At 34.7% G+C, this 19,803-nt stretch overlaps 1 protein-coding gene across 7 annotated transcripts in view; it reads left to right on the top strand.

The window, feature by feature from the left end:
* The window catches only part of ZDHHC21 (zinc finger DHHC-type palmitoyltransferase 21), a 68,798-nt gene that overhangs the window by 19,191 nt on the left and 29,804 nt on the right, over positions 1-19,803 (top strand). For all 7 annotated transcript variants that reach the window (XM_023242334.2, XM_045042583.1, XM_023242330.2 and 4 more), the window contains 2 exons: positions 4,972-5,083; positions 7,902-8,040. In XM_023242334.2, coding sequence (XP_023098102.1) covers positions 4,972-5,083; positions 7,902-8,040 — 251 coding nt within the window. The remainder of the gene's footprint in view (positions 1-4,971; positions 5,084-7,901; positions 8,041-19,803) is intronic.

The raw sequence follows: 19,803 nt of genomic DNA, 5'->3' as shown, positions 1-19,803 counted from the left end.
TATAGAGAGATTAATAATTTAGCCCTTTATTCACCTTGGCTTTGATTCTGGGAAAAATTGAGGTCGTCATGTGCTTTGTGGTGATTTCCTGATTATTTTGTAAATCTGGTTTTAACTTAGTAAAAAATACAGAATTTTAACAGTGAAAAAATAATATAGCATGACCAGAGGGTTGGGGCCATAAAAAGTGACATTTACTCATCGCTGTTTTAAGGTTGAGCAGTTTTGTATAAATGGTTTCTTTAGGAAAGGAAATGTAAGCCCCAGAACTTTTACAGTTTTAACCATGTTTTAATTGAATTACTCCAAAATATTTTACATCCCTTTCTGTTTTTTTTTTTAAGTAGAATGAATTTAGTGTCAGTGTAACCCTCCAAATATAGGAAGCAGTTTGAATATAAGAGAATGTTGCATTATCTCTGCAAAGATTTCTCAGAATTTGGTTCTTTTAAACTTTTTGGTGTGTAGATGAAATAGTCAAATGAAATCATTGTCAATTTCTATTACTTAAATTAATCACATGCATGTTTGAAATATATAAATATTGCTTTATATTACTTTCAGGTTTTATGAAATGATTTTATTCAATCTTTTTAAAAAAAACGCTTTATTGAGTATGATTCACATGCCATGTGATTCACCCATTTAAAGTGTACAATTTAGTGGTTTTAATACATCCATAGAATTGTGCAACCATTACTAAACCAATTTTATGTATGCATGTAAGTAAATAAGTAAGTAAGGTCTATGCCCAATGTGGGGCTTGAACTCATAACCCAGACATCAACAGTTGCATGCTCTTCTGACTGAACCAACCAGGTGCCCCACCACAGTCAATTTTAGAACATTTTCTTTTAAAGAAAAACGTTTTTTTTATTTTTGAGAGACAGAGACAGAGAATGAGCAGGGGAGGTAAAGAGAAGGAGACAGAATCTGAAGCAGGCTCCAGGCTCTGAGCTGTCAGCACAGAGCCCGATGCGGGGCTTGAACTCACAAACCCCAAGATCATGACCTGAGCTGAAGTCAGATGTTTAACCAAATGAGCCACCCAGTCGCCCCTCAAACGTTTTGATCGTCAAGTTCTTATCTTACATGTTTGACTTCAGTGTTTTTGTCGTTAGTAGAGCCACTTTGAGTAGAGCCGCCCTGTTACAGAGCAAAATCCTCTAAGTTTTACAAACTGTAGCACATTTAAAGTTTGTGTGATAACGTCCCTTGACGTTTTACCCTGAGCTATAGGGATGCACATGCTATTAATGCTCAGGGTTATGAATTCACTTGTAGTTTTGCTCCCCTCGCATTTCTTCTATTGCTTTTTGAAGGAGCTCTGCAAGACACTTCCTGTCATTTATTTTCTACTTTGGCAAGTGATTGTGTCAGGGAACCTCTGGGAAGAGCCAAATGTTGCATTGATTTTGGTAGTCTCAAGTTGTATTTTTCTCCCTAAAACATTACTTTGTGGTTTGAAATGCATATTAGGCCCTCTCAATGACTGTAAGTCTTTTAAAAGGCTTAAATAGGAGGTTATTCCTCTCTCTGAGGGATAATTAAAACACCAAAAAAAACCCCTTCCTTTGTATTTATTCATGCATTTACAGCATTAAGGGGATCCCTGATAAACTGAGGGTTGCTGGAGGGGAGACGGGTGGGGGGATGGGCTAAATGGGTGGTGGGCATTAAGGAGGACACTTGTTGGGATGAGCACTGGGTGTTGTATGTAAGTGAGGAGTCACTATATTCTACCCCTAAAACCAATACTACACTGTATGTTAACTAACTTGAACTTAAGTAAATAACAAAAACTAATAAATGGACATGCGTGCGCGCGCGCACACACACACACACGAGGATCCATGCAAAACAGTGTGATAATGTTCACTTAGGTTACTTAGGTTTACTCATTTTCTTTAATTTGTTTTATGTTTTGATTTTTCTCTCCTTAAAAAAGTCACTTTCAATTTTTTTTCCTTTAAACATTTCCTTCAAGAAAAAAATCAGTTTTCAATTTTTCTGTAACTACCATAAATTAGCAACTGGATTCTCTCTCCTATAGGCTTTTTTTTTAATTAAAAATTTTTATTTTCATCACTTACAAATTGTATTTTGCCTTCTGATTCTTTCCCATAGGCTTTTATTTTATATTAGATGGCTAGTGCAAAAGTCTTCAGACCTTAGAATATATCAGTCACCAAGGTCACATTTGAACATGAATAAACCTTAAAGAAGGAAAGGGAGAAGATCAAGAAATGGTTTATAGATATGTAGGATAGGTTAAGGTGGATAGATTTTTTTTTTCCCTTGCTATACAAGGCCAAAACCTAGATGATACTTTAATTAAATTTCTAGATATTTACAGTAGTGCGCTTTTTTCCTTTGTTCCCCTCACACATAGGTGTGTATATGTGTGAAAATGAGTTTTTCAAAGATATTTCTCACTTTAGATACTTACATAGTTTCTTAAATGTAACCAATTTAGCTCAACTCTTTCTTTAAGCAAATGTATGATCCAGACCATAGATTGGCGAACTCTGCTTTACTGTAAAGGGCCAGATAGTAAATATTTTGAGCTTTATAGACCATACAGCCCCTTAGCTCTGCTACTGTAGCCCAAAAGCCGCAATAGATAATGTGTCAATGAATGGGCTTAGCTGTGTTCAAATAAAACTTTATGTATGGACACTGGAATTCAAATGTCATGTGTTTTACATTTCACAAGTTCTTCTTGTTCTTTTCAATCACTGAAAATTGTAAAAACCGTTCTTAGCTCATGATTTGCCTGTGGACTATAGCTTGCCAACCGGCGGTCTGGACTCCAGAATTACAGGCTTTCTCTGACTATAGCCAAATGCTGTCTTCTTTTCTGAGGTTACAACATTTCAATTATGAAAGAATTTTACTAGTCTAAAGTATCAGATGCTGAAATGACCAATAATGAATACGCCGTATTTATATTTTAAGGCACTGGTTTAAGACATAATGTTTTTAAGTTGTCTTTTAATGAAAATCGGCTCATCAGGGAGGGTCTACTTTCTGACTCTAATCTTTGCAATATGTGAATTCAGGGTTTTTTAATATTAGGATGTTTGGCTGTTTCAGCGGCTAAGTGGGAAAAGAGAGATCTGCTTGTGATATTATATAAATTAGTTTTCATTTCACTCACAAAGAATACTAGTGTATCTAAATTAAACTTTAGTGTTGCTCTCTCATATAAGTTTTCATTAAAATAAGAACTGTAAGTAAGAAGTGAAAAGATTTTATTTTAAAATGAAATTTTTGATGCAAAAGATACTTTCTCAACTTCAATATTATTGGAACAATTAATTTGATACTGTTATTATTGATTTCTTCTGTAGCAGAAGTTTTCATAATACTTCACTATATAAAATTCTTGTATATTGATTTTACTCTTGTCATTAAACTAAAATAATGAAATTAAAATAGGATATCTTTTTAGAAAATTGAAAACTACCTGGTAGTATCTTCTTTTACTCATATATTTAAAATGTTTCATTTTTAAACATTTAAACTTTATACTTGAGCAGGTATTTAGTCATATGTGTGCTTGTCATACTTTGCATATACTGATAATTCATTCTGAATATTTGGAGTCAGGTTAATTTTACTATGCCCAGGCTTTTAACAAGGTTAGAGTGTAGTATAAACATAGGGTTGGAAAAAATGAACCTAAGTGTTAAAAAAGGTTTAAGAATTCTGTAAAATTCCCTTTTAACAAATATTAAATAGATACATTCTGTGTCATAAAGCATTTGTCTTGGTAGATGACTTTCCTATAGTTCTTATAGGTCTCATTAGAAAGACATATGCTGAAAACAAATGACTTTTCTCTTTATTTCTGTAAACCTAATGTTTTTAGCACAAAACTTAAATGTGTGCTCTTTAATTACAACTGAAAAGAAATTGCTACTTGATTGTAGGAAAGAGTTTTGTAAAGAACTCCCTTATTTCCATTAAATAGTAATTATCTTATAATCTTCTTTACTTCTGAAATCATTCTAATACCTCCAACCCTCTCCTATAAACACTCCCAAATGAATTTATTGATGTTAAAGTATAGAAAATTTGGGAGGTGGGAATGCTATCTCTTTTTTTCTAATGAGTTAATAGGATTAATTTTGATTTCTTAGTCTGTGAAACCACGATTCAGCATTATTTCTTTTTTAGTTAAAAAAATTTCTAGAAATAAATTTGTTTACATAAAATTCTGTTTAACTATAATGATTTGCTGGGGTGCCTGGGTGGCTTAGTCGATTAAGCGTTCGACTTCAGCTTAGGTCATGATCGCGCGGTTCGTGAGTTTGAGCCCCGTGTTGGGCTCTGCGCTGACAGCTCAGAGGCTGGAGCCTGCTTGGGATTCTGTCTCTCCCTCTCTGTCTGCCCCTCCCCCGCTTGCTGTCTCTCTCTCAAAAATAAACAGACATTAAGAAAAATAAATGAAATATAATAACCGGTTATACTTTAGGGTTTTGTCATTAAATTTTACTGATAGCAATTTATCTGAAACCCAGATGCATTTATCTATAGTTGACTTAAGGGTGGAGTTTAGCTTTGATAATGCTGATCAATTTAGAGTTCCCCATATTTTTTGATAACTTACTTTGATAGCGTAATTTAAGGTTGGTTACCAAGCTTTTAGTGAAAATTTGATTTCTATCATTTAGTTTGACTACTAATAGTGTCTTACTATTATAGTGTTTAAAATTAGAAGTGTACAGAATAAGACTTTAATAGAGTAGAGCAGCAATATTTATGACAAACTCTCTTACAGTGAAGATGTAGAAGAAGAATATTTTCTTGGATCTATCTTCCTATCTATCTATCTATCTATCTATCTATCTATCTATGAAAGAGAGAGAGAGGGAGGACTTCCTATAAAGTCTTCTAAACTGTTGTTGCTAAATTTCAGGAGTACTCTTTTGCCTTTAGTAAACGGATTTTAATTTCCTTCTCTAGAACGGGAGTTCTGGGAATTATGTAACAAATGTAATTTGATGAGACCAAAGCGATCCCATCACTGTAGCCGCTGCGGCCACTGCGTGAGGAGAATGGATCATCACTGTCCGTGGTAAGAAATGGATAATTTACTTTTAGGAAGAAAAAAGAAAGAAACAGTGAAAAATAAATCTTAGGACTTAGCATATTTAAACAAAAGTTATATTAAAGTTATGCAGTTAAACAAAAGTTATTAAAGTTATGCGGTTTAAAAAAAAACCCCTTTAGTGAGGATAATAAGGATACCTTTTCTATCAGGTTCTATCAACTCTCAAAGTCATTTTTGCACATTTTGCACATTACACGCATGCTGGATATGTACAAGTGGTAGTTCACTGCTTCTGCTGAACTGCCAACATTTTTGGTCAATAGGGGGCTCTCTTGTAATATTTTAAAAAACGGTTCAGTTGAGAACTAGCGTTTTGAAAACAAATGCTGTGAGAATTCTGCATTGTATCTCATTTCAAAGCTGTCACAAAAATCTGTGAGCAAGATATTGTATTTAATTCTGTTTTCCTAGCATGGGATCTCTGTATAAATATTTAAACTAGTATAGCGTAGCACTTTGTAAATATATCTAAATACATATATATTTATGTTTGTACACTCCTACATGCATATATACAAAGTTAACTGCACAATGGGCTTTTGAAATTTATAACTGCATTTATCTATAGTTGACTTAAGGGTGGAGTTTAGCTTTGACAATGCTGATCAATTTAGAGTTCCCCATATTTTTTGATAACTTACTTTGATAGCATCATTTAAGGTTGGTTACCAAGCTTTTAGTGAAAATTTGATTTTTACTATAAATCTATTATTTAAATAGAAAGTATTTCCTGAGATTAGGAAAAAAATAAAAGCATTTTTTAAAAAAGCATTTTAGATAGAAGCACTTGGTTACTATATAAAAAGGCTTAAAATTGTCTGATTCCATTAATGGGATAGTGTAGTATATTAATATATAGTTGATGTTTAAAAAATATGCTTTGAATTTCAACAGATTAATTCTCAAGTGAATTTCTAAACCTCAGTGATCTGTTTACAACTATAATAGTAATAGACTAAAAAGAAAAGGCTAGGTAAAACATGTATTATTGGGTAAGTGGTAATCACACTGAAAAACTCAACTGCATACCCTTTTTTAGAGTACTGTTTCTGATTAATTAAATATGTAATAAATGTTCAAATTACAGTTGGATATCGGTCCTTCCTTTGAAAGGAATGCATTATTTAAGCTTTAAAATAATCAACCAGGAGATGTTTTGGTCCTGTAGAGATTAGTGATATTCCTTATTTTAAGGAATAAAGATTAACTTGGTGACAAACAAAATGTGCTATTAACCTAAATTTTGAGATTGGGGTGAGCTGTCTGTCTGTCGGTTTCTTCTGTGGTTTTCGTCAGCTTCTCAGAGTCCTTCCTGGTGGGAAGAAGAGTGGAAGTAGAAAGAGTTGGAGGTAGGAAAGGAGGGTAGACCAGTGGCTTTAAAAAGACTGAGGGACTTTCCTGATTGAATTCCTTAGTAGAGCATTGCTGAGATAGTCAGAGGGTAAGGGCAGTGGATGGTGTAAATTGGAAGCAAAGAGAATTTTTGACATTTTCAGAAACTGCATTATCGTAACTGCCTAAGAGCTTTAGATTTGGAGGTCAGTTCTCAGGTCACCTTGAGATTTTCTGTTTCAGGCTCTGATTACTCTTTCTGAATAGCTTGTTACTGAAAGGACTCTTACATATAGACTGAGTACCTTAGTGTTTCTTAAAGCTCTCCGGTTAAGAAGAATGCCATCATCATAGCAGTTATGTCTTAAATTTGGGCAGGACGAGGAGAATGGGGTGAGCAGAAGTCATGGAAGCAACAGCTGGTGAAGAGTGTGTTTGAGATCACACACGAGCACGCTTCCCGCTTGCGAAAGAAAGCCCTGCTTGCGAGTAGCAAAACCCAGGCATTCTCGTGTTTACAAAGCAGGAGGTCTTAAGTTTAGGAAATGCTTCTGCAGGTTTTCCATTTCATTCTATGTCTGATTTTAAAAAGCAGTTTCAATGATACACCTTTAAAACAACAATTTGTTAGGAACTGAACCTGTTGTATCTCCCCCCCCCCCCAACAATGGCAGTATAATGCTATAGTGAAATGAAAACATTTGTAAAAGTAAATTATAGTTCTGGACTAGGGTTTTCTGCTGGAATTGTAAAATATTTTGAAAATTGGGGTATGATAAATAAATTTGGAACAATAAAATACCGAGTTTGCTTTAGCCTTGAAAATGTTAGGATGATAACGTTAATTATTTTTCCTGGTTATGGCTCACTATTGTCCTGGTGAAAGTGTAGCTCTGAGAATTTGTAAATACTTTTGGATATGTGTTTATTTCCAGCGACTAAGGGTGGATTTTAAAAGTAAGAAAAATTGCGAATGCTTAGCAGTAATGTCAAAGCGGCAGGTTTTAAGTTCTTTTGCTTCCAATCGTTCGAATTGCTCTCCACAGCTGGAATGCTGGAATGGAAGAGCGATACATAGAAGGCTCTTGTTTTCTTGGCTACTGTCTCTTCCTCTGGCAAGTGTCTTAACTCCTTTGTTCCTGCTCCCCTATCAGTGAAACGGGGAGACTGCCATCTGCTCTTCCTGCCACACTGGGTGGTTGTGACTTGAAGGCAGATCATCTCCACGGACTTCCTTTTTGTCAAGTAGAAAGTGCTTTACGAATGTGAGGAGGCATATCTGTAGTGTAGCTTTTCCTATGCACGGTTTGCTTTTAGGTTTAGGTGATGTTAGCATGTCTCCGGGAAGTCAAGCATAATACGAAGTTGTTTGTGTTTATTTTTACCAGCCCCAAGATTAACATTTTATTAAAGTTGAAAATATTGTTTCTGTTTTCATTTTTTTCTTCAGGATTAACAATTGTGTTGGCGAAGATAATCATTGGCTTTTTCTGCAGTTGTGTTTCTACACAGAACTTCTTACTTCCTACGCACTGATGTTTTCTTTCTGCCACTATTATTACTTTCTTCCACTAAAAAAGCGTAACTTGGTAAGAAATGTTCATGTTCACTGATGTTAGAGCAGCTGTAGCATACAGTTATTAACATGTGGTTCCTTTAAATGCAGAGGATTGGAAACAAAAAACAACAAAAACATACTCCAAACTTGGTGAATTTGAGAATGTATTGGGGCTGAGAAAGTAGACTCTAATCTGACATTCCCTTTTAACCAAATCCATTTATGATTATTTACTAGTGTTGAGTGACTTTCTTTAAAAAGCAACATACGAGGTCTTTCAATATGTATGTTTTGGTTGGAGAATATCTACGATAATGAGGGAGAAAGTGAAAAATGTTAACTTCTCATTTCTTTTCAGGAATAAAAACAGACTTCAATTTTTTAAAGTTTCTCAAGGGAATGTTAAGTTTTTGAGAAAAAGGACCTTTTTTCCCTTTGACTTTAAACAATTATGATGAGAATTTGCAAGTTTCTTTAAAAAGTTATTGTCGTATATACCATCGGAAGGAGTGCTTTTCCCACTGTATACAGGAATAACAATAGATCTTAGTAAGACTTGCCCCAAATAGTGCTACTAGGGGTGGTTAGCAGCAACAAGTTTTAAGTACTTGACCAAGTACCAACACCATGCAGTGGGCATGTTGTTCCAATTCTCACTTTAATGCACAAAACAACCACGTGAGGTGGGTACAGTTTCCCCCAGTTTTGAAGACGAGCAAACAGACTAATAGAGATTAATTAAGTAGTTACTGAAGGCACAAAGCTAGTGAGTGAGTATTCAGCTGGTTTTAGTTGTAGAACTGGGATTTGAATCTGATCTTGTGTTTTTGAATCTTACCCTCTGTGTTTTGTGTATACGGTTGGTATTGAAGCCTGATCTTGTGCATAATTTGGACTTGGATTGTGTTTTGAAATTGTGTGTGTGTATGTGTGTGTGTGTGTGAGAGAGGGAGAGATACACACACACACACAGACGAGACCGAGAAAGAGGCAGACAGGTAGACAACACAGAACGACAGCATGCACAAGGGTGTGGGTGCACGTGCACACGTGAAGAAGGAAGGTAGGGTAGAAGAAAGAAGAGAAAGACTACAGTCCTTGATGGAGAAGGGGAATTTTTCTTTCCTGTTCATGTCATTTCATACTGCTTGAATCTTTTGTATGAAATAATAACAATTTCAGTGGTGGTACATTTAATTAAGTTTTAGAATAAGGGAGTGGGAGGTCTCGCTAAAGAATAAGGTCTTTAAGTTCTGCGTATTTAGATAATTTTAGTATAGATGATCATTTTGTATAATTAAAAGGATATCTGCTATTGTTGCTTGGCTGTGTATGTTAGTGAGGCCTTGTGATTGTGTGTATTTCCTATAGATTGAGCAACTAAAATTAGATACTAACTGAAAAAAGTTCAAAAGGGAGAACTTTATGGGTGTTTGACTTTTTCACACTGAGAATTTAGTGCATGCCAGTACTGTAGTTTTAGACATGTTTCATCTTATTTATAGATTGATTTCTGGTATAATTGGCATTATAGTTAGACTATGTAAAAGGTTGAACGTATTCGTGCAAGAGTGACCTATCTCAAATAATTGAGCCTCGTAAGAAAAGCATTAAAATAAAATTTCCCAGTGAGGGGCGCCTGGTTGGCTCAGTCGATTAAGCATCGGACTTCAGCTCAGGTCATGATCTTGGGGTTCATGAGTTCAAGCTCCGCATCAGGCTCTGTGCTGACAGCTCAGAGCCTAGAGCCTGCCTTGGGATCCTGTGTCTCCCTCTCTCTCTGCCCCACTCCCGCTTACACTCTGTCTCTCTTTCTCTCTCAAAAATAAACATTAAAAAGAATTTTGTTTTAGTTTCTCAGTGAGATTAGGGTCATACTTTTTTAAAGAGAGATAAAATTTAGTGGCGTTAATGAAAACCCAATAGGGGTTTTGCATTGTAGGAAAGTGGAGGGGATTGGCAAACTATGGACCTTGAGTTAAATTTGACCCTTCATCTGTTTTTATTAATAACGTTTTACTGAAACACACCTATTTACATTTGTTTCCATATTGTCTACATTTGCTTTTGGGCTACAACAGCAGAGTTGAGTAGTTGTGACAGAGACATTTGGCCCAAAAAACCTGAAATGTTAACTCTTTGGCGCTTTATATTGAGTTTGCCAACCCCTGGTAGTAGAATGATCTTGGCTTTGTGAGCAGACACACTTAAGATCAAAGCCTGACTTTTCTTACTTTATGTATAACCTTTGACACCATGTTTAGCTTTTCTGAATTGCAGTGTTCTCTTCTGGAAAATGTGAGTAATAAGGAGATTAAATGAGATAACACATGTGAAAGTATGATATATAATAGACATTCAGTTTATGTTATGTTTGACTTTATAAAAGCTCTCAAAAAGAGGGAACAGCTTTTCTTTGGCCTGTTAAATTTTATGAAAATTTTACAGACCATTTAACAGTATTACTGGGAGACCAATGATAGACTAAAGAAATTTCGATAATCAAGAATATAATGGTAATGTTTAACTGAAGGATTAAGACATTTGAAATTACAAACTGATGTCCCTCTCCAAATGAAAGTAGAAACTTTGGAAAATTTCTGCCAGTTAGAGAAAGAATCACTTTTTTAAATGGGAAAACTGGTTGTAGGCGGTAATATTTGAATCCTTAGATATATATAAATATTATATGTTACATGATTTTATTAAATAAATATTTAAATGCATACTGAATGTTGACAAAAGACCAGCAGAATAGTAAATGTTTGTTAGGAGATACAAAATGTAGGAAGAAAGTAGAAAAAGTTCAGAGAAGCTGAGTTATGTAGAAGATCAGAGGTATGGTTTCATTCTTTGCATGTGGCTGCCCAGTTTTCCCAGCACCGTTTACTGAAGAGATAGTCCTTTCCCCATTGACTGTTCTTGGCCCCTTTGTCAAAAATTAATTGACCATATATGCATGGGTTTATTTCTCGGTTCTCTGTTTTGTTCCATTGATTTATGTGTCTGTTTTTGCACCAGTATCATACTGTTTTGACTACTAAAGCTTTTTAATATAGTTTAAAATCAGAAAGTGATGCCTCCAGCCTTCTTTTTCTTTCTCAGGATTGGTTATTCAGAGTTTTTTGTTATTCTGTACAAATTTTAGGATCGTTCTGTTTCTGTGAAAAAAATGCCATTGGGATTTTGGTCGGGTTTGCATTGAAATCTATACATTGCTTGGGTAGTAGACATTTTAAGAATATTTCATTCTTCCAATCCATGAGCACAGAATAGCTTTCCATTTTATTAGTGTTTTCTTCAATTTTTTTCATCGGTGTCTTGGTTTTTACTGTACAGATCTTTTACTTCATTAGTTACATTTATTCCAAGGTATTTTTTGATGCAGTTATAAGTGGGATTATTTTCTTAAATCTCTTTCTGATAGTTATTAGTTTACAGAAACACAACCGATATTTGTATATTGACTTTGTATCCTGCGACTTTACTGAGTTCATTTAGTAGTTCTAACAGATTTTGGTGGAGTGTTTAGGTTTTTCTATATATATCTTGTCAGATGCAAAGAAAGAAAGTTTTACTTCTTTTCTAATTTGGATGCCTTTTTGTTCTTGCTTAATTGCTCTAATTTGCAGTACTAAGTTGAATAAGTGGTAACAGTGGACATCCTTGTCTTTGATCTTAGAGCAAAAGCTTTCAGCTTTTCATTGTTGAATATGATGTTCCTCTGGGCTAGTCTTATATGGCCTTTATTATGTTGAGATATGTTCCTTCTACACCTAATTTTAAGACTTTTTATCATGAATGGATGTTGAATTTTGTAGAATGCTTTTTTCTGCATTATTGAGATCATCGTGATTTTTTTTTTCATTCTATTAATGTGGTGTATCACGCTGTTTTGCAGATGTTGAACCATCCTTGTATTCCTAGAATAAATTCAGCTTGATCATGGTGTGTGATTTTTTTTTTAACGTATTGATGAATTCACTTTGCTTATGTTTCGTGGAGGATTTTTGCATCTATGTTCATCAGGGATTTTGTTGTGTGATTTTCTTTTAAAAAAATTTTTTTTGTTTAATGTTTGCTTATTTTTGAGAGAGAGAGACAGAAAGAGATAGATCAGGGGAGGGGGAGAGAGAGAGGGAGACACAGAATCTGAAGCAGGCTCCAGGCTGTCAGCACTGAGCCAGATGTGGGGCTGGAACTGGTGAACCACGAGATCATGACCTGGGCGGAAGTCAGGTGCTTAACTGCCTGAGCCACCCAGGTGCCCCTGCTTTTCTTTTATTCTAATGTTGTCTGATTTTGGTAGCAGGTTAATGAAAGCCTTGTAGAGTGATTTTTGAAAGTATGCCCTCTTCAGGTTTTGTAATAGTTTGAGAAGGATTGCAATAGTTTGAGAATTCTTCTTTGAGTGTTTGGTAGAATTCACCAGTGAAGCTGTCTGGTCTTGGACTTTTCTTTGTTGAGTGGCTTTTGATTACTGATTCAGTTTCCTTTCTAGTAATTGGTCTGTTCAGACTTTCTGTTTCTTCATGATTCAGTTCTGGTAGGTTGTATATTTCTAGGAATTTATCTGTTTTCTTCTCGGTTGTCCCATTTATTGCTATATCATTTTTATAGTATAGTAGTCTCTTATGATTCTTATGTTTGTATGGTGTCAGTTGTAATGTCTCCTCTTTCGTTTCTGATTTGATTTGAGTCCTCTTTTTCTTTTTTAAGTGTGTCTAGCTGAAGATTAATCCATTTTCTTTATCTTTTCAAAGACTCTGCTTTTAGTTAATCTTCTCTATTGTCTTTTTAGTCCCTATTTCATTTATTTCTGCTCTTATTTTCATGATTTCTTTCCTTCTCCTAACTTTTGGCTTAGTTTCTTCTTTTTCTAGTGCCTCGAGGTATTAAGTTAGGTGGTTTGAGATCTTTCTTTTTTCCTAATTTAGGAATTTGTTGCTGTCAACTTCTTTCAGAACTGCTTTTGCTGTGTCTCCTAAGTTGTAGTGTGTTCAATTTCTATTTTCATTTTCCTCAAGATGTTTTCTTGATTTCTGTTTTGATTTCTTCTCTGACACATTGGTTGTTCAGTAGTATGTTGTTTCATCTCCACGTATTTGTGAATTTTCCAGTTTTCTTCTTGTAATTGATTTCTAGTTTCATACCATTGTGGTTGGAGAAGATGTTTGATATGATTTCAGTCAACTTTATGAAGACTTGTTTTGTGGCCTAACATGTGATCTGCCCTGGAGAATGTTCTGTTTATGTTTGAGAAGACTATATATTCTGCTGCTCTTGGGTGGGATGGTCTATAAATGTCTGTCTGCTCTAATGTGTAGTTTCAGTCCAGTGTTTTCTTAATTTCCTGTCTGGATGTTCTATCCGTTGTTGAAACTGGAGTAGTGAAGTCCCTGCCATTATTGTATTGCTGCCTATTTCTCTCTTCAGGTCTGTTGATATTTGCTTTATGTATTTAGGCATTCCTATGTTGTGTGCATAAATATTTACAAATATTATATCCTGTTGTTGAATTAATCTCTTTATCATTATATTGACCTTCCTTGTCTCTTAATATAGTCTTTGGCTTAAAGTCTGTTTTGTCGGATATACAAGTATAGCTATTTCTGCTTACTTTTGGTTTCCATTTACATCAAGTATCTTTTTCCACCTCTTTACTTGCAGTCTGTGTGTCCTTAAAGCCAAAATGAGTCACTTATAGGCACCATATTGTTGAGCTTTTTTTTTTTTTTTTTTTTTTGGTGAAATCTATTCAGCCATTCTTTGTCTTTTGATTGGAGTATTTAGTCCATTTACATTTAAAGTAATTGTTAATAGGTATGCAGTTGCTTTTTCCCTATTGTTAATTGTTTTCTGTCTGTTTTATAATTCCTTTGTTCCCTTCTTCTCTTGCTCTCTTTGTGATTTGATGATTTTCTGTAGTTGTGTTGTATACTGTTGTGTAGGAATTGCTCAGCTAGTTTCTGGGTTTCTTTCAAAGAGAATTGTTTCATGTGTAGCAGTAGATCCAGTGTGTCTGTGAAAAGAGTTGAGTTCAGAAGCCTCACATGTCAACACCTTGGACCGGCACTCCCTTCTTTTTTGGTCTTTATATTTCAGTTATTCTGTATTGTGCTTCACTGTCTTCTTTGCATCTTTCCTATTTGAGAGTTTATGTAATTTCTTGAAACTCTGGCTTGATGTCTTTCTTAAGTTACAGACCTTTCTTTGCCTATATCACTTCAAATGTTGCTTCTGCCAAACTTTGCTTTTACGTTTCTGATTTTCTCATTTTGTGTACATGAGGTCTCACTGCACTGCATACCTTTCACAGTCTTTTCTGTATTTTATTTTTTTCTCTGTGTTTCAGATGGCTGTTTTCTACTGACCTTTATTCTGGTTTACTGATCAGCTGGCTCTTCTGCTCTGTCAAACCCCTCCACTGAGTTATTCATTCACTTAGAATTTTTCACTTTCAGAATTTTCATTGATCCCTTTTTCATAGATCACTAGTTTGGTGAAATTCTCCTATTTATCTTCTATACTTGTGCACATTTTAATTAGAGTTATTTTAATGTCTACGTCTGACAATTTCAATATTGAGATCTACTTGTGGGTCTGTTTCTGTTGACTCTTTTTTTCTGTCTCTCTTAGTTTCCAATTATTTGGTCCTTTCTTCTGGCATATCTGATAAATTTTGTTGGATGCCAGCCATTTTATATGACAAACTGTAGAAGATCTGTTTTATTTATTTATTTATTTTTTCAAGATATGATTTACTTACTTTTTTTGGACAGGCAGTAAGAGAAGGCTCATCTTGGTCCAACGAAGGGTTTGTATGACAAATATTTCTAAGACTAAATAATAGAACATTGGTCTTAATACAGCAGTTCTTTTGAAGATAACATTGCATTTATTGAGGTTTTGTAAGGATTTATAATTGCTGGGTTTGGTCTTTGCGAAGGACTACTTTCAGTTTGCCTTCTCTCTTACGATGTAGCCCTTCATGAGTCTCAGTTGAAAACCTTAGGTGTTTACTGTGGATTGTACCTTTTCCTTGTTCTTTCCCAAAATGTTTTCCCTCACAGGTGTCATTGGCAGTAGCATTTTGTTTAAAAGTTTCTTCCCAAGTGATTCTTATCAGTGTTGTCTGCGCAACTCCAGGAGATAACACTCACATCCTGGTCTATGTGAAAGGTGTCCTATGGGGTTGTACAGAACAGTGCTGCTCTAGCCGCTGTGCTCTAGCACTGTTGTACTGTAGGGAATGAGACTTGGGATGGGCTTTCAGCATAGGTAGAGATTAACCAGACGAGGACATGAAGGAAGTCCTTGTTGAATAAGAGGACAACTAAAGGCAATAATGGAAACAATTGGTTTTAAGGTCAAGTCTGCTCTAAAATACTAATAATACTCTACAGCAAATGTTTCTAAGGCTAAATAATAGAACCTTGTTCTTGCTACAACACTTCTTTTAATGATGACATTTATTGTATTTTTTTTTATAATGGTAGGAAAAAAACTACCAGTAATTTCAGTACAAAAGTCATCATTATTATCATTGACATTTAAAAAAAATAACGTTTTGTAGTGGACTATTTTTTGGACAATGCTGCCCCATTAATTTTTTTCTAAGTTTTTGCTGTGTCTTTCTTTAAAATTTTGTTTATTTTTTATTTTTTTCAACATATGAAATTTATTGTCAAATTGGTTTCCATACAACACCCAGTGCTCATCCCAACAGGTGCCCTCCTCAGTACCCATCACCCACCCTCCCCTCCCTCCCACCCCCCATCAACCCTCAGTTTGTTCTCAGTTTTTAAGTCTCTTATGCTTTGGCTCTCTCCCATGCTAACCTCTTTTTTTTTTTTTTCCTTCCCCTCCCACATGTGTCTTTTTGATTTTTCTCTAAAGCGAACAAACCAAACTATATCCAGCTCTTCACTTGGTGTGTAAAGCTGGCCAGATAGTGTCAGAAACCTGGTTAATTCACATTGTGACCCTTTCAGTTATTTGAGATGTGGAATAAAAGTCCCCCAATGTCCCTAATTATCTTTGGAGCTTGTATTAATGATCACTGTGTATCGTTCTTGTGGAAATATTAGCACAATTAAGGCATGCCATAGCCTCTGACCCTGTATTCTGTCAGCCAAAGAAGTGAAAGCTTTAGTCTGTGTTCTTCTTTATACCCTTTCGGGTTGGTAGATGGCAGCATCGTATCTTTGCCAGCCAAATTCTAAAGCTGAGTGCTGGTTCTCTGGGTGGGAAAAGAAAGTGTTAACGACCTTCCTTGGGTTTTTGTTTCGTTTGTTTTTAAGACGAGAGTGTTTATTAATTAAACAAAAGAAGAAATGAATTGTCATTTAAACTTTGTTGTAATGGCACTCCAGCTGTATTCAGTAGAAAATTGGTACATCTTGGTTAAGCTCAAGGAAGAGAGCCTTGAGAGAGAAAGCATGCCGTTCACAAACTCTGGGAAGTGAAGGTTTTCTTCCATTTCTCTTCTAGTAACCTCCTCCTGTCAAGAGAGTTCTTTCTGTGCTGGATTGTTTTAACTGCTTTGCATTTGCCCTGTTGTTTTTTTAGAGTAACAGTGCTTTTTGGGTTTCTTCTTAATCTTTATTTTTAAAATATCCACCTGTCATGAACTTTAAAAAATGTATATTTTTACTATGTGAAGCTTTGAGGAAATATTTCAATATATCCTTTAATGAGGGAAGGAGGTAGTAAGAACTTAAGGAGATAATTTATTCAGCAGGAATCAGTGCCCATAATAAGAATATATTTTTAAGCTGTAAATATTGATAAATATCCTAAGTTTTATACTAAAGAAGGCCTAAGAACCTAAAATGAATTAGTATTACTATTTTCTTTGTAAATAATAGCTAAAATAATCTCAAAATACTCTGGATAGACAAAAAATACATTTATCTGGAAAAACTGCAGAAACTTAATAGGTATCTTTCTAAATAAAAGAGAATCAATTAAACATTTTGGTTAAAATCACAGAATCCTAAATCAATGAAGATCATAAGCTTTCATCTTAAACATTTTGGACAAGTTTTTTAAATGTTAGATGTCAAATTAGTTTGACCATCATTTGCACTTATCATGCCAATATAATGTTAAATTTTACTTTTAAAACCCCTCTTGAAACTAATGTCTTACTTTAGTGATTGGGATGAAATCATTTTAAAGATTTCAAAACCTGTAGATGAGGGGAATGATTTGGCATTTTAAATGCATAAAATAGATGGATGTTAAATTGAAATTTCTGTGACCAGTGTTCATATTTGACTTTTTCACATAGTTGTTTTTAATATAAGCACTTGTCATATGGCGTATTATTAAATTATAACAGTGTATTTCATTTTATTGTGTGCTAGCTTACCAAAACCAATATTAGAAAAATATAGCTTTATAATTAAATATGAAGTATCACTATACTTAGTATACTTTAAAAAATTTATTATTCGTTGATTCATAAATATATCATTAGTCATATTTTTCATGAATTTTACGTGCTGTTATTCTGGAGCTGTAAGCATTTGATTAGTGGAAAATGTCAACTCCTTTAAAACATTCCTGCGAGGATAAGTAGCATGGTTCCCATTGTACCGATAAGGTGACTGAGATTCAGAGCAGTCTGAAACTTGTCCAGTCTGAGAGTTACCACTTGGCAGGTGTGATTTCAGCCCATTTCTTGCTGTCTCTAAGTCAGTATTCTTTCCAGGTGCTATTGTACTTTTTGTATTTTTCCCTAAGGGCATTTTTTTGTCCTAACAATTTTATCGTAGCATTATTAATTTAAAAATGTACAGATTAAAAAATGCTGGAGTGTCACAAAATCTGTTCTATGGAGAAAGCTCATTGAAATCTCCTGATTGGTGACTTCATATTTCGCTGTTTCATTTTTCATTGAGATATCCTATTTTTAATAGCTTATCTAATATGAAGACTGTCAAAATAGACCTTATTAAGGCATTTTAGTGGTTTAAATATTTTTTAAAATTTGTACCTACTTGCAGTCTCTTGTACGCAATACTGTCTGCCTACGTGAGAAAATCAGAGGTTGTTTTCTTTTTGAAATAAAAAATTTGTAGCTATTAGCATAGAGATTTTGCAACTAATAATTTGTGTCATAACCACGTTAGTTCTAAGGTGACATCTTTTAAATTCTTTTTAGATGAAGTAGATTCACATAATTTCTAACTGGTTCCTTTATACCTATTTTTTTGCGAAGGCCCGAAACTAATCTATGAATTACATTTAAGGCTATGTATGGGGAGAGTGACTGACAGAAGGGGGAAGGAAGGGAGAGAATTTCAAAAAGTGAATGCTTCCAATATTCAGAGAAGGAAAATAAATAATGTTTAGCAGTCCAGCTAACTCTTCGAGGAAGATACATTATTATTATTCCAATTAGCTCATATCTAGTAGCGTTGCTAAGGATTTGGTGTCAGGTATAACAATGCCACAGGATTATTTGCCTGGCTTTTGGCTAACAAAGAATAGAAATAGCCAGAAGATTGGATTGCAGGTAGCTTCGAATACTGGTTAATCTCTTTATAGTTTATCTTTCTATATAACCAATCTTAAAGTGTCCTGAATACTTTATTGCTATTTAAAAAATATTTTAGAATTTGCTCCATAACCTTTGTTTTTTGATGTCTATAACGTCATATGGTCACTTCAGAATGGATAAAATTGCCGAAATATGTATTTAACTTTTTGGATTTGGGGGAAAATAGTTGAGAATAGCCAAGAATAGTTTGGAATTCAGGATACAGTGAAATGAAAATGACTTTTAATGCTAATATGATGGTAATTGGCATTTTTGTTCATGGACCCTGAAATGGTAGTGGAGATCTCATCCCTTGGTAAAATTTTTTTTTTTTTTTTTTGGCTTGGAAGTTATAGTGTCAGATATACAATTAGTTTATATTTGTAGGGGGAAAAAATAGACAGTTTAAGAACGCCACGTCATTCTAACAGTTGTCAGTTCTGTGTGTCAGTATATCCCTGTGCTTTTAGTGTTACATGGAACACAGAAACCTTCTAATAAATCTTGACCTTGCCCTGCAATACCAGGTCTACTGAATATATATCCTCAGTAAATTTGTTTTATACAGCTCATTATTTATGAAGATTATAGCATTTAGTAAAAGATTTAACCCTTTTTTATTTCTAAGAATGGTTCAGTCGCTTTGAGGTTTTTTTTTTTTAATTTCTTTTTTTTTAACGTTTATTTATTTTTGAGACAGAGAGAGACAGAGCATGAACGGGGGAGGGGCAGAGAGAGGGAGACACAGAATTGGAAGCAGGCTCCAGGCTCTGAGCCATCAGCCCAGAGCCCGACGCGGGGCTCGAACTCACAGACCGCGAGATCGTGACCTGAGCTGAAGTCGGACGCTTAACCGACTGAGCCACCCAGGCGCCCCCAGTCACTTTGAGTTTAAATGGTCACAGCCTGGCAGCAGTTTTATTGTCTTGTTCATCTTTGAAATCGTAAGTTAAGTGGTAAATGTAACAAGAAAATAGGGTCTCTTGTGTTGTTTTTTTATTAAATTGTTCCAGTTTTTCTGGAATTTTTACTGTCAAAATATGGGAAGGCAGATAAAATGTTTTTCTAAATTATTTTACCCTCAACCATGAACCTGACAGGTACCAGTGCAGTTTGCTCCCTAACAAAACTGCAGTTATATCTATATGCAAACTTAATGTGTAATCCTGAATGCTCGGTGATAGCCATTAGTTATGTGTGAATAATGATTTTTTTTCCTTTAGATATTAATTTCCATTAGGATTT

The sequence above is a fragment of the Felis catus genome, chromosome D4, assembly GCF_018350175.1.
Source record: "Felis catus isolate Fca126 chromosome D4, F.catus_Fca126_mat1.0, whole genome shotgun sequence".
Classification (NCBI taxonomy): domain Eukaryota; kingdom Metazoa; phylum Chordata; class Mammalia; order Carnivora; family Felidae; genus Felis; species Felis catus.
This window is presented reverse-complemented; position numbering and strand designations above follow the sequence as displayed.